This window comes from Anopheles stephensi, chromosome X, assembly GCF_013141755.1.
Source record: "Anopheles stephensi strain Indian chromosome X, UCI_ANSTEP_V1.0, whole genome shotgun sequence".
Classification (NCBI taxonomy): domain Eukaryota; kingdom Metazoa; phylum Arthropoda; class Insecta; order Diptera; family Culicidae; genus Anopheles; species Anopheles stephensi.
The window spans coordinates 18899966-18923185 of NC_050201.1; the positions used below are offsets into that span (position 1 = coordinate 18899966).

A 23220-nucleotide genomic window follows, 5' to 3' on the forward strand; every position below is an offset into this window, starting at 1 on the left:
TTAGGCGTATATCCTATAGTGCCTAACAAATTTTGTCAGGGGGGGGGGGGGCTTTTCGAGTCTTTTACCAATGGTGGGGTTAGCGGAGAGGGGGTTTTAATCAAATAATAACAATATTTTATTCGACTTTCTTCAACCAATTTTGACCACACTGAAAGCACACTGTGAAGCTTTCGTAACGTGTACTGCGGATTGCATACCTTTAGGCGTATATCCTATTGTGCCTAACAAATTTTGTCAGGGGGGGGGGGGGGGCCTTCTCGAGTCTTTTACCAGCACAGCCTCTCTTTTTTTTCGTTACCAGATTTTCTACCTCTACCTGCACAGCCTACCTTGCACGAGCATGTTTTGCAGGAGCAGCAATCTTCGCTACCTCTGGCTGCAACTCCTCCTCAGTCGAGCCAAAGAGGCAAAGAAAATGCTTCGATCATATCGGATGTTGGACAACGACAATCAAAGTGTAAGCCAACATACCACTATATTATAATACCAGTTATTCAATTTATTTTTCATATACATGTTTAGCCAAACAGTTGAGAATACAAACGGGGCCTGCTGAGGATAATGGCGCTGAAAAAGAAAACACGCTGATGTTAGTTTTAAGCAAACTCGGCGATATTCAGCGGGAGCAACAGCTGATCAACAAAAAAATGTCGGACGTGGAGAAGCAAATGAGGCTGATGCGTGCAGAGATGAATTTGATAGCTGATAGAGTTGCTCCCAGGACCGGAATTGTACGAACCAGCAGCTTGCAACTCGTCCCTGGATACTCTTTCCTTCGGATATGCACTTCAAGCAGCCGTTTTTAGCATTGAAACCAATAACACCTGTAAGGAAAAAAAAGTCATATTACAACCAGAACTCAAAATTGTATGATTGTTTTTCATTACCTTTTATAAATGCACGAGCGGGAGAGTCGGCTATAATGGCACGTATTTTTAACATAACTCTCCTATTATTGACGAAAGCTCCATGTCTCACGAGGAAATTTAATTCATCAACAAAAGGTCGAAGTAAATGTCCGATACTTGCTGGTTTAATAGGACCGCAATAGATTGCAACTATCATAACTGGCACTTTCGGCATTCCATGGATGTTTATTAATATAGACCAAAATTAAAGGTTAATGCTTTTGAATATCGGTAACCCATCGATTGAAATACTGTTCGAAAGAGTTGCATCGGTTGGAACTTTTACATTGCTACAACGGAACAAAGCAGTACATGTAAATATAATGAACCATAAAGTCTGTACAAAATGAATTACCTCCCCGTACGAAAAGCATTTTTGGACTCCATCATACCAATACTGTCCTCCTTGTACCCTTTGTATCTCCGCAGAAGGGTTGCGGCTGATCTTTAGCAAGGTTCTTGCATCTTTCGGTAGCTTGCAGTCACTTACTTTCCGTATTATCTCCATTACTTCCTCGATCGACTCGTACGTTGGGTTTTTGGATATGGCTCAGCGATGTAAGGCATCTTGTACCGAATATTCTTTTGTAGATAGCTCATCTTCTAGCTCTTCATCAGAACTTTCAATTAGATAATCGACAACGTGGTCAATGCTATCATCAAGATCATCATTGTCATATGCTCCATCACCGTATTCTGTTGTTAGAGTATTTCCATTTTCTCCATATTCGCATTTTGTGTGAGATGATTATCATCCAGCTCATACGTGGAACCATCATGAACGTTAGGCAATTGAAGAGTAACTATAAATAAACGATAAATTTATCACAAGCGAACTATAAAGATATCTTATATCTGTCTCTTACCATTAGCACTTCCGCAAGGTAGGAGCTCATCATCCTGTTCGGCTTTTAAGAGCCGATCGAGATTGCGATAGAGATGAGAATTGTACCTAATTCGTTTCGTGAAAGGTTTCCCCATGATATTTTCTTTATGAATAACAACAAATCTTTTCAATTCATTTAAAATATCACTGAAATATTAACTGGTTTTAATCACAGTTGTTGCTTTTGGCTGCTGTTTTGCTTTATTCGTGCGTCCTCTTTCGTATGACATATAGAAAAACAACAACAATGACGGCCAAAGTACCAACATCAACAATATTAATCTTCTTCTTCTTCTTCTTCTGTCGAGGTGTTTCACGATTCGGCACAGAAGTCCAGCTTCCTGGGCCCTTCCGTGCTACTTCGTGAGCTTGTGTACACAAAGGCCTCTAGGTATGTGGACCGACTACTAAGGTCATATGTCCCTATTTTTTTCCACTGTTTCCTGCATTATTTCGATATTGTTTTTTGAGATTTTTATGTTGGTGTTGATTGCTCTTCCCATGCTTGACACTTCGTGTGCTCGAGCCTGTCATAAGTCTGTTTACATTTGCTACTTCTGTTCTTTATGCTTTTTTCGTTTCCTTCCCTTTTCTGGTCCATTCTGTTCTGTCTTCTTTAGATCTAGAATTTGATTTTGTTTGCTTGTATAAAGTTTAAAACTTTTTGGATTACCTGTGTTTGTTTAGCTTTCCAACTGTTGATGAAAGCTTCTTCTACTGGTATTTTGTCTTTCGTTCTTTCTGTTTCAAACCTGATGCAATGGAAAATTCTATGTCGTCCAGTGTCTGGGATATTGCAGGTTCTGCATATACCATCTTCTATGACTTTGAATTTTTGTAGCCAGTAGTTGCTGTAATCGTGTCCCGCGATCAGTCTGTTAATTATTTTTATGTCTCTAGGCGATAGTTTCATTTTGTGATGCCACATTTTTTTTTCAATTTTTGACTGGTATTTCTCAAATTTTTTTCCTTTAGTTACACACATATCCGTGTACCATCTATCCGTTTCTTGTCTCGTTTTTTCTTGTAGTTTTGCTATAGCGTCCTTAAAACGTATCCTATTGTTAATTATTAGATTGCTTCTAGTCCCTTCCTTAGCCAATTCGTCTGCTATTTCGTTGCCCTCGATGTTTACGTGGCTGGGGATCCATTGTATGGTTGCCTCTAAGTACTCGCAGTTGTTAATAATTCTACTTATGATATCATCTGTGTACTGATATTCTGTGGCTTGCTTTATTAGGATACAGGCCGATTTACTGTCTGTATATATGGTGGGTTTTCTAATTCTTTGGAGGACTGCGTACTCTAGAGCCTTTTTTATTGCATACAACTCTGTTGTGCATACCGATACTTCATTTTGTAGTTTAAAGGCTAGTTTTTCTTCTATTTCCTTTTCCTTAATAATGTATATTCCTATTCCACAGCCATTGCTATTTTTGCTGCCGTCTGTGAATATTTTGAGCTTAGCTTTGTTTGAGTTTATCATCTCAATACTGAGTTGTTTCACCAATAAGGGGTTGCAGTTGTTTTTTTTTTCGGTCAAACCCGGTACATTTTCCCTTACATTTATGTATTGGTAATTATTGTTTAGATAGTTAAAACTTATTTTAGATACTATGCTTAGAATTTCTTGATTTTCCTTGTATATTTTTTCTGTAGCAGATAATTTAAGAATATTATTTGAATCAGGTACTTTGTTTAGGATTAGCATGTTTTTTGAGGGATATGCTACCGTCTTGACAAGCTGTTTGGCGACTAGATATTTACTTCTGATTGCAAATGGGATCTCTGCTGCAATGGCATAAAGAGTATTTGTGGGGGTGGTCTTTGTGCACCCTGTCACTCTTCTTAGAGACTGATTTAGTATGGTGTCTATGGTTTTGAGTTTTGTTTTTGTGGCATTTAAGCTAAAACCAATGCCATATTCCATGCTTCCGCGGATTAGTGCCCTATGTACTTGTATGGCCTTTTCAGGATCTATATGATTTCTAAAATTGCAAATTGTTTTAATAGCGTTTAACCTTTTTGTAGCTTTACTTTTTTGATTCTCCAAATGTTGATGAAATTTTAATTGGCTGTCTATTGTGACTCCCAAGAATCTGTGTTCTTTGGTTTTCTGTATATAACGTCCTGCTGTTTGTATGTTTACGTTGAAATTGTTTTTTGGGAAAGTCATATATGTACATTTTTGGGGGTTGATTTCAAGATTCAGTTCTTTTAGTTTGAGTGTCAACCAATTAAGGGATCTTTGTATAGAATTTTCCACGGCATTTTGTGTGAGTCCGGTTTCGATAATGACAAAATCGTCTGCGTATTGTAGTAGTTTAATTTTTCCCATATTTATGTCATGGCAACTGCTGGTGTATATGTTGAAGAGTGTCGGGGAGAGGACATCCCCCTGTGGGAGCCCGTTCGACACTCTTCTCTTGATTGTTTCGCCATCAACGGATATTTCTAAGCTTCTGTTTTTGAGAAAGCTGCTAATCCAAGCAATAACATCGTTAGTTATCGTTAGGGATTGCATTATTGCTGTAAGCTCATTCGATAATACACTATTGTACGCGTTTTTAACATCTATAAAAACCACACCAGTGTATTTTTTTTTTCTATTGTTTCCCGTTATGGTGTTGATTAGCAAGTCAATCATATCTGTGGTCGATCTATTTTTGCGAAAGCCAAAGCTGGTTTCCGGCAGAAGTAAATGCTTTTCCAGGTAGTCTGTAATTCTTGATAGTACGGCTGTGTTTGCTACTTTTAAAATTGTCATTAATAGTGCTATTGGCCTAAAATTTGTAATTTCATTTAGGTCTTTTCCGATTTTGCCGATTGCGATTATTTTGATTCTTTTTAGTCTATGAGGTACCTTTCCCTCTCGGTACATTGCGTTGATTTCTTCTATTATTTTCAATGCCATCTCATCATTTAGGATTTTGAGCGTATCATATGTAATGCCATCAACCCCTGGTGTAGTATTATTTTTTGATTTTAGTATTTTGTGCCATTTGTCAAGATTTAAAAGTTTTATTTCTGAATCGTATAGGAGTGGTGTCCTCATGAGGTTGTTTGTTGTGTGTTTAGAAATTGGGAAATTTATTTTAAGGAATTTTTTGGCATTTTGATGGCTGGAGTTTATGAGATTAGAGTATTGCTTACAACCTTTTTTCCCATGGCATTTGTTGATAATGTTCCATAATTCAGTGCTGGTGGTGTCAGTGTTTACTTTATCTAACCATTTTTCAAAATTTTTTCGTTTTTCTATTTTTTTGAGGAGTTTAAACTTTGCTAAATCCTTTTTAAATTCGATATGATTTTCCAGGGTTTTGTTCGTGTTAAATTTTTTCCTACTTTCGTTTTTCTTTTCCCACGCTATTTTAAGTTCCTCCGTCCACCACGATTTTGGGGTATAATTGCAATTTCTTGTATTATTTTTTATTATCTTTTTGATGTCTTTAGCAATACTGGCCATGGTGGTGTGTTCCATGACTTTTAATTGACGGATTTGTTCTTCTACTAGAGCTTTGTTAATGATTTTGTTGTTGGTCGGGATTGTGGGTTCTTGGATAAAGGTGTAGATTAATTTATGTCCACTGTTACCTATGTGTTGATCACAAACTATTCTGCGCGTTTCTTGTACTATGTCTGGTGACACGATTGTTAGGTCGATTGCGGTATCCCTTTTGTTTGGATCACTGCTTATAAAAGTTGGTTCTTTGTTATTAATTAAGATCATGTCTGAGGAGTTTATTTCATTGATTGTTATTGAACCTTTTGTATCATTGAAATGATTACCCCATATTCTGTGGTGGGCATTGAAGTCTCCTACTACAATGATTTTGCTATGTCTTTTTGCTAGATCTAGTATTTTGGTTAAAATTATATTATAAAATGTCTTTGGCGTTGTTGGTTTTACGTAAGTCGATACTACTACCAAGTTTAATATTTTTATCTTTATGCCCACCGTTTGTATAAAATTACTTGAGTGATGTATATGCAAAAGCTCGAATTTGAATTTTTTGTTGATTATAATACTGCTACCTCCGTAGCCGTCTTCTCTGGTTTGGTGTATGTGGTGGTAATTTGGGATTTTTATCTCTTTTGTAGTGTCTTCTTTAAGTCACGTCTCTTGTAGGCACACAACGTCTATGTTCTCGTCTGATATAATTTTTTTCAGTTCATCATTGTTTTTTATGAGTCCTTGAATGTTTGCTTGCATTATTTTCAGCTCTTTTAAATCGTGCAAGGGACCGTCTTGTGTGGCAGTTTTCCTTTTTTTCTAGTATATTTTTGTTATTGATTTATTTATTGTTTGTTGTTGTTTTTTTTTCGTACAATTTTTTTTTTTTTTTTAGGATGGTTTTTGCTCGTCAGTTTTTTTGCAGTGAAAGATGATCTTATCATCTATTGAGAGCGATCTTGATGTGACTGTAGTCCCATCCTGTGTTTTGATAATTTTTTGATAATTTTTTGTAATTGGTTTTAATGTGTCGTTTGTTTTGGATGTTGTTGGTTCTTCTGTTTCCATTATTGTCTGTTGGCGTGTTATGTTCTGTGTTGTTATTTGTTCTGTTTTGTCTGTTTTCTTTCTGTCTGTAGGAGTGATTTCTTTGTTCTGTGTTTTTGTCTGTGTGTTTTGTTCGATATTTGTTGCGTTATTTTGTGTCGTCTTTGCGTATGTCATATTCGTTGAAGTGAATTTTTTTGGTGGCGTAGGACACTGTCTACGTCTGATGGCTCTTGCTTCTTTGTATGTGATTCGGTTAATCGTCTTTATCTTCTGTATCTCCGTTTCATCTATGTATATAGGGCAGTCTTTGTCTAATGTATTGTGGTTGTCACCACACGATACGCACTTAGTGATAACACATACCTCTTCATGCGCCGGTAAACTGCAGTTGGCACATGTACGTTCACCTTTACACCATTTTTTTGTGTGACCGATTTTTAAGCACGTGGCACAGCGCATTGGTTTGGGGATGTATAGATCGACGAGCAGAGGGTAGAACCCGAAATCCACTGATCGTGGCACTCTTGTTGTGTTGAACGTAAGTATAGCCGTTTTGGTGTTTCTTAACACATTTTCCACTTTTCTTTTCATTATGTTCACTTCCGTCACTTTTTGATCTTTTAGTCCCGAAAGGATTTCCTCTTCCGACATAAATTCGATGTCCGGGCAACGAATTACACCTTTTGTGGTATTCAGTGTTGGATGTTCGTACACTTTCACTTCGATATTTCCGTTAGTGTCTGGAATTTTTTTAATTCTTTCAGCTTTTTCTGCCAGATTTTCGTTTTTCACTTTAATTAATAGTTTTCCACCACGTACTCGGCTCACTTGCTCTGGTTTGCATCCGAGAGCGTTTTCAATAATTTTTTGCAATAAGAAAGGGTTACATTTTGTTAGGTCCTTGCCCTCTGATACAGACTCCATTATGAGTACTTTCTCTTCTTCAACCACTTGGTTTCTAAGGCTGGCGGTCATGTTTGATGTTTTTCCATATTTCCGCCTAGGTTCACCTAAGTCAGTCAGAATATCGAACTGATTTCCAACGGGGATGCCCCCGCCAGGGTCTTTGACCCTCATCTTTCTTAAAAAAACTTCTCTCTTTTGCTTCCTATTTTTTCACTGGTATCGACTGAAGAAATTTCTCGCTTAGCAACAAGGATATGGAACGTGTTCACTTTCGCTTGCGGTATATGCGTTAGGCGTTTCTAACGGTGCAATTGAAAAAATAACCACGTGTTTACTCTTCAGTGTCCAACTGTCGAATAACAATATTAATGAACACGATTTTTGATACAAAACATAAAATTAGGGAATAAACAAAAGAATTTTAGGAAAACGTAGGTAATAAATTAATAACTTTGTATTAAAACTAGTTTCTGATTAATTTTCAACTTATTTTCAATAAAAAATGATTAAAAAGCATGTGAACTCGTCAACCTAGTAGTGTAAATAGACAAAAGCTGCCCGTTCGCGTGTCGATTGCTATGGACTGTTGATTGGACCCAAGCGCCACAAATTAAGCTTAAACGACTGAAAAACAGAATGTCGCTATAAAAAAATCAAAGTTTCAGAGCTTCAGTGGTTTGAAAACTAGATGGCATCCTCTCGTTATCCCCGAGTCAAAAAGTTCATATAAAACAAATCAAGATTCCGAGCTTCACAGGTTTCCTCTCTAGATGGCGCCCTTTCGATATCCCAGAGACAAACTCCATATTAAAAAAAAAGAAAGTTTCAGAGTTTCAGTGATGCGCTCAATAGAAGGCGTTTTTTCACTATCGAAAACCTAATGATTGAGATTGTTTCTCCTATCCTCCGCACACATGCATATTTGCAAGAAGCAAACCTCTTTGCATGAAAGTTTTTTTCGTTCATATTGAGTTATGCGAGTGTGGGCATGCACGATCGGGCAAGCGCTCACTCTTGAGTGTGTGCTTGCGTAATGGGTGACTGCGCGCGTCGATCCTTCGCACATGTGTGTGCATGCGAGTGTGTGCGTGAGTTTGAGCCTTTGCGTGTTTCTGCATGTATGTTTGTGTGTGTGTCCTTGAAACATGTTTCCGAGTGTGCACTCATGAAAAAAAAGAACTTTTTAACAATTCTCATAGGAATGGAGGTTTTGAAGAAGAGATCTAAAACGTGCACAAATCTCTTTTAACAACGGTACGAAGAAAGTTCTGAACACTCACAAACGTTTTGTTTCGTACTATTTTGTACGCTCCTATCATGCTGCGTATCACACCGCCGCATAAACCTAGTTGTAACGCTTAAAGCGAACGAGTGTCTCTGGAACAAATCCACAATTAAAGCCATAGAACAAAAAAAGTATCTCTCCCCCTTCCACTCAGTTTAAAGGTTCTTGAGCAAAGTCCAAAGTTATGAGAATAGAGAGCAAGCAAGCAGGAGTGTCGAAAACGTGAAAAACGACGAACGCATTGTTGAGTAGCTCTTTGCTTCTGTGATGAGCTTGTAAGCTCTTATCTTTGTCACAAACCTGAATGCTCAGTCTTTTAACCCCTGCTAAACGTGGTCGTTTTACATTCTATTTAGACTTAAGCTTTAGTCTAAACGACCCCGTTCAGAAGTCGTTTAAGCAATTTGTGGCGCTTGGGAATAAACACATAACACACTATATTAGGTTGGACGACAATCAATAGTGCGTACTATAATGGAATAGGAAGCGGGAAGGAATCAGAGGGTGATTCCCATCTCTTTGGCGAAGCGCGAAGTGTGTGTGTATTCGCAGTCCTTCTGCCCTAGGATGTCGCGTATTGGTACCGCGGAGGATCTTCCTGATGCCCGAACGGCTGATAGTATAGTAATCCGAGTCTTCCTTCTTCTTCTTCCTTGGCACTAACAACCTCATGAGGTCTTGGCCTGCCATTTCTGGCTTTCTGTGACTTAATTTTACCCGTAGCAAGGTAGTCAGCCCTACGTACGGGGGAGGCGGTCTGGATGGATTTTGAACCCCGGCCCTGCCGTGTGAAGACTGGCGCCGTTATAGCATCGGCCACCGGACCGCCCGGGTCTTGCCGCATCGAATTTCACGCATGACCAGAGGATGTGGTCAATGTCGTGTTATCCGTTGCTACAGCTACAAACCTTGCTGTCGGCACTGCCTACACGATGAAGATGCGCGTTCATTGCATAATGTTTCGACGTGACTCTAGACATCATGCGAATAAACGCACGATCCACCTGGAGCCCGTGAAACAAGGGACGCAGAGATACCTGTGGTGAGATTGAGTACAGGAACCTCCCGAGTTCATCCTCATCCCACTGGTCCTGCCAGCGGGCCATGCAATGCTTTTATGGGGTAAAGAGGAACTCGTGAGGGGGAATCGACCTCTCAAAAAAATTGCCTTCGGAAGCACCTCGTTTGACCAAGGAGTCTGTTTTTTCACTACCCGAAATACCGCAATGAGCAGGCAGCCATATAAGCGATATTCTGAATGCTTTGTCGAATAGAGAGCTAAGAATATCCAATATTTTTTGGATAAAGTAATCAGAGCTCTTTAATGTCTCTACGGATTTATGTGCTTCGACAGCGCTTAGGCTGTCAGTGAGTATAAAATACTGATCCGGAGGATTTGCGCGTATAATTAGAAGTGCATAAAAGATAGCAGCCAGTTCGGCAACAAAGATAGAGCATGGCTGTCTAAGCTTGTAGAAGGCCTCAGGGCATGTGTTAAATACACCGAAGCCCGTGCCCGCCTCCGAAGAGGATCCGTCGTGAACTGCTGTGACGGCCATACTTATCCACAAAAATGCTGGAAATTGTCATCCTGCAAAGATCATCTGGGATGTTCTTCGTGTCCTCTCGCAACGAGGTGTCGACTACCAAAAGGGAATTAAAAGGGGCGCGAATTGTTGTTCTAGTAGTACTAGAGTTCATCTGTAAAGAAACAAAATCATGGTAAACCATCATGATTTTGCATTTAGAGCCTGCCTCTTGTTGCGATTTAAAATTCTAAATCACTTACGGGTTTGATACGGTGGATCTCAGTAGAAGGCGAAGCGATAGCTGTAAAAAATGTAGTTCTAGCGGCATCAGTCCGGACATCACTTCTAGGGACATTGTATGAGTGGATTTCATACTGTCCAGCGCTATCCTAAGACAACGATATTGTATTCATTTAAGTTTTAGTGTATACGTCTTGGACGCCCAGAAGACTAATAGTATTAATAGATGATTTGCAAAACTTTGATGATAAAATTGAATCTGAATATCTGGTAAACATGTGCGTGCAAAATAAAAAAATCAATCGAAATCAGAAAATCTACGCAAAAACGAAATTGAAAGCTGTTACATTTTCCAATACCAAACTTTTGACCAACGTTGTCAAACTTGTTATAAGTTTTGGTATAGGTGAAAACGCTCCTTTTAGATTTAACTGTAACTGTGGCAGTCTGGTTTAATTATGACGAAACTAGCTATTAGTTGCAATGAAACATAAGGAACTTTAGACTCATGAGAAAATGTAGAAAGTTACACTAGTAGACACTAGCGTTGAGGATGCTGTTTCAGTTTACTGGTTTTTGCACTACTGTTTTACAGCATATCCTTGGGAAACCTTTGTGACGCATTACCCTTTTAATATTTATTTTAACTGCAAAGTAGAGCAGGCTGAAATAGTTGTTTCTAACTGTTAGTTATAGTCGGTGGCATTAGGTCAAGGTCGTGACGCAAGATTGATAACAATTCTATATCTTAAAGTGCGGGAAATACTATAAATCAAAATAATCAAAAAGTCGTGCAATCATCAAGCTACACATCTATCTACATATGGTAGCACAACAATAGACAGATAACACCGAGCTGTATCATATAGAAATAAATTAAGCAGCTATAGAGAGCTATAAGTAAGACTTTCACAACTTACAATATGAATGATACAGTGAAAAGCTTACATTGGCATAATTAATTTATTTTCATTTTCCTATTTCCTTTGATATCTTCTTCCTAACTAAAATTTCAGGAATTATGTACCGTTCTTCTTTATGTTGATTATTGTTGAGTAGGGTGGGGCAGCTTGATTTACTTAGTATTGACTATGACAGATTGTACAAAACTCTTATTTTGCATGTGCAGCCACTGTTCACATACCGACTCCTAACAATTCCTAACCGAGACGTATTGCTATGTGTATCTGGTTGCTTGTGTGTTTGTTATACTATAATCGTATAGCTTGGACATTAGGTAAATGGTTTGAATGGTCGTTGTACCGTGCACTGTGGTTGGTAGAGCACACTCTTCTCCTTTATATACCCATTTACCAATAGCATTTGCGGAAGATCTGTTGCGACAACTGAATGGAATTATAGCAATGAAAGTTCTTTTCCAAAAAATCTAATCCCTTTCCTATAGTTTTATAGGTATGAATGTATGTTTTGTTGGCTGTTATATGGTGGATTGTTTGACGGTGCTGCTCTCGATTTAGATGGGCCAAGATCTCATGATAATATACCGGTATGTAGATTAGCTACTTAATCTTAAGAGACAGTCAAATGCATTACACATATACTGTCAAATTGTTGCTTTTCTTTGCTTGTTTGTTCCATTTGTTGTTTTTGTTTTGTTTAGCTTGTTTTGGTTGAGTTTTGTGGATACCCATTCGTCACAAAAGGCACAATACCGCTAATTACATGCAATTTGTCATTTTGTATGTGTGAAAGTTTACCTTACGCCTTGTACGTTCTCTTTGCTTTTTTCTTTTACTGTATGTTTGTTACCATTTTTGTCAGTCAATAATTATGTTTGATTGGAATTGCATTACTCGCCGAAGCTTGTGGCCAACCGTTGCTTATCCATTTCCTAGTAGCCTTCTTTCTACTCCATTCTCCGACCGAAATCATCGAATGTCGCCTTCCGTACCCCATTTTTCTTCGTCTGCCGAGACCATTTTTCTCCTACGAGCCTCTTCATCTTGCTTTAATCGCACTGCAATAAAGAGTACGCAATACATTTTCGGTTACATCACATCATCCGTCGTTTGTCGCTAGTGCGCATCGTACTGCGTTTAAATCTATAATTGAATTAGTTAATCTAGATTGTTCTACCAGCCAATTCCTTCGCTTCTTGCTCCGCGGCGCATAAATAAAGATGCGGGAAAGGTGCACACATATCGATAGGACTGCACAACCAACAACTAAGGTTTCAAGCCTTTGGGGTTGACTGTACCTCGCCAAAACGAACGAATGAAAGCGTTCTGTTTGTGCTGAGCCGAGTGACCGATTGTCCTTGAGAAAATTGGTTCTTTGCGAATGAACAAAAAGAATAAAGGATGAAATTAATGATAATAATAATAAACCGCTGTTTCGCCGAACAAACCGATCGCGAATCGAGGGGTTAAAGTGGAAAATCGGTTATCGAATTGTCAGCGACACTATTATCATCACCGTCGTTGTTGATGACGTTTGATTTTTTATGCTTCTTTGATTTGTGCGCCGAAAGTGACTCCTGTCCGCTGTCGGTGTTTGATTCACAGTCGCTGTCGTCATAGTTGCTCGAGCTGGAAGACGATGAGCTAGAGTTGCTCGAGCTATCCGACGCAACGCCCGTACTCTGCCCGATGTCGGTTTCGGATGCGATTTTGGCCAGATCCGGTTCAACTACCTGCAACACCTTCAGCCACTTGTTCGAAAGCTTTGGCCTGCCCCGCACCGTTTTGTGCCACACAACCGGGAAGTTGGTGCGACTGCAGAAATTTTGTGTAACGGCAACGGTATCGTCTAGGTTAAGTACTACGTGCCACCAGCCACCTGGTACGAACACCGTTTCGCCAGGTTTTTGCAAAATTTCAAGCTGTGAAGAGAGGTGGAAGATTGAATAAGTATGAACGGAACGTTCCCGTGAAAACGGTTACTGTGCATACGAACCGGCTTACAGTCACTGGGCCAATCTGGTTGTTTCGTGCGCGGGTAGATCAAACTAAACCAGGTAATTGCTTCATCCCGCTGTTTTCCCCCGATCGAACCGGTCACCTTGAGCAGTTCCTTGGGCGTGTGGGTTGGAAACAGGCACCAGCGTTTATGGCCGTGTACCAGCGCATTCCAGGCGCTCGTGCCAAGCGGATCGATATGTATGCCGGTACCGGAACGGGCTGGTCCCATCACGAACCAACGGTACGGTGGTCGACGTACCTCACCCGCATGCTTAAACAGATCGTCGCGGAAGTAGAGCGGTACGTCGTAGTCCTCTAGCAACTTTCTGCGTCGGTGATGCTGTATAGAAAGTAGAAAAAATGCAGAAAAAACAATATATTTCGATTCAAATCTACTTTTTTACAGTATTTTACAGCTTACCTCACCAAAACTGCTGTCGAATATGTACAGTGGGCTATCGTCCGTGGTGCTACGCATGTATTCCACGTAATACTTCATCTTCATCTTAACGCTGTAACCATCATTGTCTTCGCCACATTTAAACTTCTGATTGCGATACTTCTTCGCGAGTCGCTCCAACGTCCACTTGTGACCAGCCTTCCAACCGTCCTGCATACCTTCTATGACGACGGGTAGGTAGATGCGCTCGAAGCGCTCGATAAATTCCCGCGGGCTCACCTTGTTGACGTGAATACGCTCCACGTTGTCTTCGAACTGGCTGAAGGGCTCGAACGCTTCATGGTAGCCCAGCTGTACCCATGCCGATTTGTCCGATAGTTCTGTGTAGGGTGAGAGTGGAAAATAAAACAACATACTATTAGCTCGTTGTAAGTAGTAGAGTTACTATAACGTAAAAGGGACATTTCCTCACTCTATCAATAATAAAGAAACTCTACAAAATTGACAAATGATTATTCCTGCCTACCATATGTAACCGATATCCATACTTGTTTCTAGAACATTTTAGAATAAATTACCCTGTTAAGCATGAACTCATTCTTAAATTGTTGCTTAATAATGCCTACTTTCTAATTCCTCCCAAAGGAAGAAAGTAGTAATGAAAGTTCTTTTTCATAACTTTCTCATAACCAATCTGACCATTCTCTCTATGCGCAAATGTGTTAAGCCCATTGGACTATTACTACTATCGTTGTGTATAATTTTTTATTTTAAGACATCTTACGTGTTTGATGATGTTTTTTCGTTTCGGCTGTTGAATTTACATTTTCCTACCTATTAAATTCAGTAGGTAATACACTATTTATTATAAAGCGTAAAATTGTTTAAAAAAAAAAAACAAAACAATGTTTGTAGTATGAAGTATGAATATCCTGTATGATTCAGGACCACAAACTACATCGTTGCAATAGTGAACGATTGCAAGGCAGTGATGGTAGAACGCTGGTCCGCGAATCATGAAAAGTCACGAGGGCATATCCCAAACACTAATGGGATGAGATGATCAGACACGATACCGACCCTTGCAACCAAAGCTACCACGAATTTGGATGACAGAATTACTGTTAACGGATCGGTGGAGCTCATAAGGTGCCCTTTCACGGTTTGGAGAAGAAAATGTCTTCATACTGATGTGAATTGTATTTATTTATAACCTAGTTTAAAGCAATACGGCCAGGCCGTCCTTGCTGATCAATAAAAGTAGTATTAATACTTCATAATTAATTCATCATTCATTTGGATATTTGTACTTCGTCAGCACATGCGGTGCTGACAATACGGCTTCAAGCCGTCATAACTAAAAATAAATAATTGTTCTTTTAAGGAGTTATTCCACGATATGGCACGATAGTCTAGTTTCCTTGGTCTTCCAGTGCTAGTTCATGGATTTGTAAGCGAAAAACTTATTTATATGTGGACCAGGAACTATGGCCATATGTCCCAAAAAAAGTATGTCTTGATATCATAATACAAGGTTTAAAGCAAAAATTCTAACAATCCTCTTTTTGTAATAGTCTATTATAAGCTTTAGGTTACTAATTTACGTTTCAGTAAATTCTGGCTAGTAGGTATTAAATTGTACTAGAGTTAAAAGACGCCATGTACTTTTCTTTTCGATGATTTGCCATTGTCGGTATGTACGCGGCTGACGAACAACGAACAGTTGTGCAACGAACACTTGCGAAATTAGTTTCGTGAAGTTTATGTGAACCCAATGCATGATTTAATGTTACTTTTCTTAGAGAAAAAACCCCTCAACACTAGCTCATCCATATATCACCATCGTAGGGCCTTCAGTTATCACCTTGACCGTATCGATAGAAATATTAGTCGACAAATAGCGGCGGTATTACAAAAGAAAAAAAAATGAACTGCTTTGCTTTTGCTCTAAAAGCTTTAAAGTTGTTAAATCTGAAAAAGGTACCGTTTGTGCACGGGGAAAAGCCGGAAACAGACTTATTGTGGAATGTGTCGAAGAAGCATCCAGAAGGTTGTGATTACATTTCAAAGTCATCCCCCGCTTCATCCTTCACGAGAAACGTCAGACACACACAGATGGTTGATGGTTCGTCGTGGTATTTTTTTCTCCTGTTGTGTAGTGGTTGTTACCGTGCACCTTCGGCATTTGATATCTGCAAAAACGATCCCACGTACACTCTACCCATACGTACGATGCAATCATCCAGACACAAACACAACTGTCCCGTAGGGAGATTCGCTAGCACCTAAAATGCACCCGTGATGACGATACATACCAGGCCTCGCTTTACGCTTTACTTCCCGGACGCGTTTCCGGGTACGATGGGACAGCTTAACAGGGTCAGCCATCTAGCGATGTACTTCAGGATTTCCGCTGCTGATGAAATCTTCCGACAAGGGTACAACTGTGCAGAATGCAGCAAACTGAGTTTTCACAGTAGCAAACAGTTGGTGTTGCGGTCTAGCACTTGTGTTCTACCGGATACCGACAATGTTCCGAGCGGTGGAAAATCAGGAAGAAGGATCGGTGGTTGGCGTTGTAGGTACACCAGAAAAGCGGCACCGTAGCGATGAATAAGGCGGGAAAACGGGAAACGGAACAGAAAACTAAAAACCGAATCCACCGACAAAACACCGCAGTAAAGTTTGTCGTACTCTCCTCGTATGCACGCACGGTACTTTCGTCGGTGGTGGTGGCGTATGTGATGAATGAATTTCAGCAGCTTGCTTTATGGTACCATCTGCTGTTGCGTTACGTCAAAATGGCGTTTATGACAGATGCGATCAAGCTTATGAGAGATTGGCAGCCCCATAGCAATGACAAATGTATCGCCAAGTAGAATAGAAACCCCGCGGCCGAAAGCTCCGTTAACCCAGGCATCATAAGGGAAGCACAAAGCCGTTGTGCTGCCCTTATGATGCCTGCTTAACGAATGTTGTGTTTGCGCATGTTTAGTATGGAGCACGTTTGGCGTATTGGTATGGATGTTTGCTTGCTTGTGCATAGTAGGGTTGTGTCATCAATGATAAAGGAAAGGTCAAAATTATGGTTTTATTCTTTTTTTTATTCATAAAGAACGGCCTGGCCGTATTGCTTTTTTATTCTTTATTATTGCGGGAACTTTTAGTTCTCGTGATGTAATTTTTTAAAACTTACTTTTATGACCGGAATCACAGCTCATAGTGTCTTGCAGTGCATGATGATCTCAACAAGACGCGATGGTAGCCAACCGGCTGAAATAGCCTATGGACATTTTTCACTTCAGATATTATCTATAATTGATTAAAATAGAAGAATAATCGTTTGCTTTTCAATTTTGAGGTTAGTTATTTAATATTTAATGCTTACCAAAGTTTATCAGTGGCTTCGGAAATTCACTCATCTTTCTGGCCGCTTGCACGAGCGTCAATGTTCTTCACTCTTTCTGCACTCCTTATGTTTCTCTGATGTATTCTTCACGTCACTAAACGACACAGCCAAACTACTTTACGCTAATTTGCTCTTTATATTAAGCAAAATCTGCAGATCTCAACCAAACAAACAGTGACCACGGAATGAAACTTTCTGTCAATTTTTTCCGCACACACACAATCGCATTCGATGCGCTGCATGTGTAAATACATGATGAGCTAGCCAATCGCTTCGAAAGTGTAGGCCAATGAGGGTCAGAAGTGGGTGAAACGCATAAAAGTTTCGTTGAGCTTGCCCGCGGGGTTGTTTAAATTAATTTTCATTAATTTTTCTGTTGTCAATTGTTTTAAGAAACATGTAAAATCTTCATGCATGATTGCAGCGTACAGATTCTTACAAAACTATAAAAATGTCATCATTTTCAGATTGTACATTTTCTGCTGAAATCCTGCTTTTCTCTACAAAACTCGGTAAACGGACATTTCGGACAGTTTTTTTTAAATGAATAAATTGGGTGAAGCAATTCCCGATTTCCAAACCACTCTTCCACACACCGGTTTGTGTCTCAGCTAGATTGTGCCCCTACAATCAATAATAGTGGCAATATTTCGATCGTTAAATAAGTGTGAACTGACGTAAAAAGAACCAAGAAATTAGATTTTCCTATTCTAGTAGCTTTTCCCATCTTTACTAGTACCGGGCGAGTATTTTGTTTGATATCATTTGCCTCACGTGCCTGGTCGTGTGGCATGTTCACATAAAATTAAAACTGTTCTACGTCGGTTTGTCGGTATGGTTTGTTTGTTTTACATACCGTATGTTATAGGGTAACTGTACCAGTTTTCGGCACGTTAGTGCAGCTGATCAGAAAAAAAATACAAATACAATTATTGAACTCAATAATTTTTATTGAAGGTGGTATTATTTTGGTTGTAAAACTATCAAAGAATGTTTCAGCATACATGATTTATTGATTAAACCCAATTTTGTAGAAATATTAGTAAAAATGCAAACATTGGTTTTGCTCCTATTTTGGGCTGTGTTCTTACTTTCGGCATCACGAATAGACGATTTGAAACACTCGAAAAGGTGTATTTAGTTAAAGAAAAATATTTTAAACAATTTTATACTCTTTTATACTCTCAACATTTTCCATGTACCTATTTTCGGCAGCCTTTAAAGTGAAAAAATAAATTATTTATTTATTTATTGGATTTTTAAATTATCGATGAATTTGAATTTGAATAAATTTTAAATTAATTTTATTGTTCATAAAAATCGAAACTCCATTTTTTTAAGCTCTAGTTTGCTAAATCTCAGAACTGCCGAACTATCGGCACAAAGCTAATCTGACGAAATGTTTTGAGCTCGGCACAAATAATTCGATATTTCGGTAAATATCGATCTAAATGCGTCAAAACTTCGTAGCTTATGTTGTCGAAAAGCTTAGCGGGTAAGGAAAAATTCGACCGCGAATGACAAGCTGAAAACGACAACACCCAAGTGCCACAAATTGCTTAAACGACTTCTGAACGGGGTCGTTTAGACTAAAGCTTGAGTCTAAATAGAATGTAAAACGACCACGTTTGGCAGGGGTTAAAAGACTGAGCTGAGGTTTGTGAAAAAGATAAGATGTTACAAGCTCATCACAGAAGTAAAAAGCTACACACAATGCGTTCGCCATTCTTTACGTTTTCGACTCTCCCCTTGCTTATTGCTCTCTTCTATTCTCTTAACTTTGGACTTAGCTCAAGAATCTTTGAAGTGCGTGGAAGGGTAGAGATGTTTTTATGTTCTATGGCTTTAGTTGTGGATTTGTTCCAAAGGCACTCGTTCGCTAGCTCGAAGCGATACAACTAGGTCTGTGATGCCGTGTGATACTTCCAATGACAAGTAGTAGTAACAAAACGTTTGAGAGTGTTCAGAACTCTCTTCGTACCGTTGTTAAAAGAGATTTGTGCATATTTTAGATCTCTTCCTCAAAACTTCCGTTCTTATTGGAATTGTGAAAAAGTTCTTTTTGTCATGCGTGTGCGATCGGAAACATGTTTCAAGAACACACACAAAAACATATATGCACAAACACGCAAAGGCTCAAACTCGCGCACCTCTCATTACGCGTTACGTTGCGTTGCGGGTTGCGCATCGCGTAATTCTCATGCCAAGAGGTTTGCTTCTTGCAAATCTTCATGTAAACGGAGGATAGCAGAAACAATCTCGATCATTTAGCTTTCGATAGTGAAAAAGCGCCATCTACTGAGCGCAACACTGAAGCTTTGAAAATTAATTTTTTTAAATGGAGTTTATGAACTTTCTGCGTCGGTGATGCTGTATAGAAAGTAGAAAAAATGCAGAAAAAACAATATATTTCGATTCAAATCTACTTTTTTACAGTATTTTACAGCTTACCTCACCAAAACTGCTGTCGAATATGTACAGTGGGCTATCGTCCGTGGTGCTACGCATGTATTCCACGTAATACTTCATCTTCATCTTAACGCTGTAACCATCATTGTCTTCGCCACATTTAAACTTCTGATTGCGATACTTCTTCGCGAGTCGCTCCAACGTCCACTTGTGACCAGCCTTCCAACCGTCCTGCATACCTTCTATGACGACGGGTAGGTAGATGCGCTCGAAGCGCTCGATAAATTCCCGCGGGCTCACCTTGTTGACGTGAATACGCTCCACGTTGTCTTCGAACTGGCTGAAGGGCTCGAACGCTTCATGGTAGCCCAGCTGTACCCATGCCGATTTGTCCGATAGTTCTGTGTAGGGTGAGAGTGGAAAATAAAACAACATACTATTAGCTCGTTGTAAGTAGTAGAGTTACTATAACGTAAAAGGGACATTTCCTCACTCTATCAATAATAAAGAAACTCTACAAAATTGACAAATGATTATTCCTGCCTACCATATGTAACCGATATCCATACTTGTTTCTAGAACATTTTAGAATAAATTACCCTGTTAAGCATGAACTCATTCTTAAATTGTTGCTTAATAATGCCTACTTTCTAATTCCTCCCAAAGGAAGAAAGTAGTAATGAAAGTTCTTTTTCATAACTTTCTCATAACCAATCTGACCATTCTCTCTATGCGCAAATGTGTTAAGCCCATTGGACTATTACTACTATCGTTGTGTATAATTTTTTATTTTAAGACATCTTACGTGTTTGATGATGTTTTTTCGTTTCGGCTGTTGAATTTACATTTTCCTACCTATTAAATTCAGTAGGTAATACACTATTTATTATAAAGCGTAAAATTGTTTAAAAAAAAAAAACAAAACAATGTTTGTAGTATGAAGTATGAATATCCTGTATGATTCAGGACCACAAACTACATCGTTGCAATAGTGAACGATTGCAAGGCAGTGATGGTAGAACGCTGGTCCGCGAATCATGAAAAGTCACGAGGGCATATCCCAAACACTAATGGGATGAGATGATCAGACACGATACCGACCCTTGCAACCAAAGCTACCACGAATTTGGATGACAGAATTACTGTTAACGGATCGGTGGAGCTCATAAGGTGCCCTTTCACGGTTTGGAGAAGAAAATGTCTTCATACTGATGTGAATTGTATTTATTTATAACCTAGTTTAAAGCAATACGGCCAGGCCGTCCTTGCTGATCAATAAAAGTAGTATTAATACTTCATAATTAATTCATCATTCATTTGGATATTTGTACTTCGTCAGCACATGCGGTGCTGACAATACGGCTTCAAGCCGTCATAACTAAAAATAAATAATTGTTCTTTTAAGGAGTTATTCCACGATATGGCACGATAGTCTAGTTTCCTTGGTCTTCCAGTGCTAGTTCATGGATTTGTAAGCGAAAAACTTATTTATATGTGGACCAGGAACTATGGCCATATGTCCCAAAAAAAGTATGTCTTGATATCATAATACAAGGTTTAAAGCAAAAATTCTAACAATCCTCTTTTTGTAATAGTCTATTATAAGCTTTAGGTTACTAATTTACGTTTCAGTAAATTCTGGCTAGTAGGTATTAAATTGTACTAGAGTTAAAAGACGCCATGTACTTTTCTTTTCGATGATTTGCCATTGTCGGTATGTACGCGGCTGACGAACAACGAACAGTTGTGCAACGAACACTTGCGAAATTAGTTTCGTGAAGTTTATGTGAACCCAATGCATGATTTAATGTTACTTTTCTTAGAGAAAAAACCCCTCAACACTAGCTCATCCATATATCACCATCGTAGGGCCTTCAGTTATCACCTTGACCGTATCGATAGAAATATTAGTCGACAAATAGCGGCGGTATTACAAAAGAAAAAAAAATGAACTGCTTTGCTTTTGCTCTAAAAGCTTTAAAGTTGTTAAATCTGAAAAAGGTACCGTTTGTGCACGGGGAAAAGCCGGAAACAGACTTATTGTGGAATGTGTCGAAGAAGCATCCAGAAGGTTGTGATTACATTTCAAAGTCATCCCCCGCTTCATCCTTCACGAGAAACGTCAGACACACACAGATGGTTGATGGTTCGTCGTGGTATTTTTTTCTCCTGTTGTGTAGTGGTTGTTACCGTGCACCTTCGGCATTTGATATCTGCAAAAACGATCCCACGTACACTCTACCCATACGTACGATGCAATCATCCAGACACAAACACAACTGTCCCGTAGGGAGATTCGCTAGCACCTAAAATGCACCCGTGATGACGATACATACCAGGCCTCGCTTTACGCTTTACTTCCCGGACGCGTTTCCGGGTACGATGGGACAGCTTAACAGGGTCAGCCATCTAGCGATGTACTTCAGGATTTCCGCTGCTGATGAAATCTTCCGACAAGGGTACAACTGTGCAGAATGCAGCAAACTGAGTTTTCACAGTAGCAAACAGTTGGTGTTGCGGTCTAGCACTTGTGTTCTACCGGATACCGACAATGTTCCGAGCGGTGGAAAATCAGGAAGAAGGATCGGTGGTTGGCGTTGTAGGTACACCAGAAAAGCGGCACCGTAGCGATGAATAAGGCGGGAAAACGGGAAACGGAACAGAAAACTAAAAACCGAATCCACCGACAAAACACCGCAGTAAAGTTTGTCGTACTCTCCTCGTATGCACGCACGGTACTTTCGTCGGTGGTGGTGGCGTATGTGATGAATGAATTTCAGCAGCTTGCTTTATGGTACCATCTGCTGTTGCGTTACGTCAAAATGGCGTTTATGACAGATGCGATCAAGCTTATGAGAGATTGGCAGCCCCATAGCAATGACAAATGTATCGCCAAGTAGAATAGAAACCCCGCGGCCGAAAGCTCCGTTAACCCAGGCATCATAAGGGAAGCACAAAGCCGTTGTGCTGCCCTTATGATGCCTGCTTAACGAATGTTGTGTTTGCGCATGTTTAGTATGGAGCACGTTTGGCGTATTGGTATGGATGTTTGCTTGCTTGTGCATAGTAGGGTTGTGTCATCAATGATAAAGGAAAGGTCAAAATTATGGTTTTATTCTTTTTTTTATTCATAAAGAACGGCCTGGCCGTATTGCTTTTTTATTCTTTATTATTGCGGGAACTTTTAGTTCTCGTGATGTAATTTTTTAAAACTTACTTTTATGACCGGAATCACAGCTCATAGTGTCTTGCAGTGCATGATGATCTCAACAAGACGCGATGGTAGCCAACCGGCTGAAATAGCCTATGGACATTTTTCACTTCAGATATTATCTATAATTGATTAAAATAGAAGAATAATCGTTTGCTTTTCAATTTTGAGGTTAGTTATTTAATATTTAATGCTTACCAAAGTTTATCAGTGGCTTCGGAAATTCACTCATCTTTCTGGCCGCTTGCACGAGCGTCAATGTTCTTCACTCTTTCTGCACTCCTTATGTTTCTCTGATGTATTCTTCACGTCACTAAACGACACAGCCAAACTACTTTACGCTAATTTGCTCTTTATATTAAGCAAAATCTGCAGATCTCAACCAAACAAACAGTGACCACGGAATGAAACTTTCTGTCAATTTTTTCCGCACACACACAATCGCATTCGATGCGCTGCATGTGTAAATACATGATGAGCTAGCCAATCGCTTCGAAAGTGTAGGCCAATGAGGGTCAGAAGTGGGTGAAACGCATAAAAGTTTCGTTGAGCTTGCCCGCGGGGTTGTTTAAATTAATTTTCATTAATTTTTCTGTTGTCAATTGTTTT

At 39.4% G+C, this 23220-nt stretch overlaps 3 protein-coding genes across 6 annotated transcripts; all 3 read right to left on the bottom strand.

The window, feature by feature from the left end:
• Positions 1 to 477: 477 nt before the first annotated feature.
• On the bottom strand, positions 478 to 7571 carry LOC118512332. Of its 3 annotated transcripts, XM_036056627.1 has the most exons (5): positions 1778 to 7571; positions 1267 to 1714; positions 891 to 1201; positions 743 to 827; positions 478 to 570 (listed from the first exon to the last, which is right to left on the bottom strand). In XM_036056627.1, the coding sequence occupies exon 1, from the start codon at positions 5525 to 5527 to the stop codon at positions 2420 to 2422; it is 3108 nt and encodes a 1035-aa protein (XP_035912520.1). In that variant the 5' UTR covers positions 5528 to 7571; the 3' UTR covers positions 478 to 570; positions 743 to 827; positions 891 to 1201; positions 1267 to 1714; positions 1778 to 2419. The 3 variants fall into 2 exon arrangements, with proteins under 3 accessions (XP_035912520.1, XP_035912511.1, XP_035912529.1); XM_036056618.1 differs by having other exon boundaries at positions 478 to 827.
• Positions 7572 to 11205: 3634 nt separating this feature from the next.
• Positions 11206 to 16537, bottom strand: LOC118512658 (bifunctional arginine demethylase and lysyl-hydroxylase PSR-like). Of its 2 annotated transcripts, XM_036057405.1 has the most exons (5): positions 15898 to 16537; positions 15567 to 15774; positions 13604 to 13962; positions 13178 to 13522; positions 11206 to 13103 (listed from the first exon to the last, which is right to left on the bottom strand). In XM_036057405.1, the coding sequence occupies exons 3-5, from the start codon at positions 13796 to 13798 to the stop codon at positions 12648 to 12650; spliced, it is 996 nt and encodes a 331-aa protein (XP_035913298.1). In that variant the 5' UTR covers positions 13799 to 13962; positions 15567 to 15774; positions 15898 to 16537; the 3' UTR covers positions 11206 to 12647. The 2 variants fall into 2 exon arrangements, with proteins under 2 accessions (XP_035913298.1, XP_035913287.1); XM_036057394.1 differs by lacking the exon at positions 15567 to 15774 and having other exon boundaries at positions 15898 to 16536.
• Positions 16538 to 17920: 1383 nt separating this feature from the next.
• Positions 17921 to 22376, bottom strand: LOC118512903 (bifunctional arginine demethylase and lysyl-hydroxylase PSR-like). The gene is made up of 3 exons (XM_036058024.1): positions 21737 to 22376; positions 19443 to 19801; positions 17921 to 19361 (listed from the first exon to the last, which is right to left on the bottom strand). The coding sequence occupies exons 1-3, from the start codon at positions 21807 to 21809 to the stop codon at positions 19326 to 19328; spliced, it is 468 nt and encodes a 155-aa protein (XP_035913917.1). The 5' UTR covers positions 21810 to 22376; the 3' UTR covers positions 17921 to 19325.
• Positions 22377 to 23220: the final 844 nt, after the last annotated feature.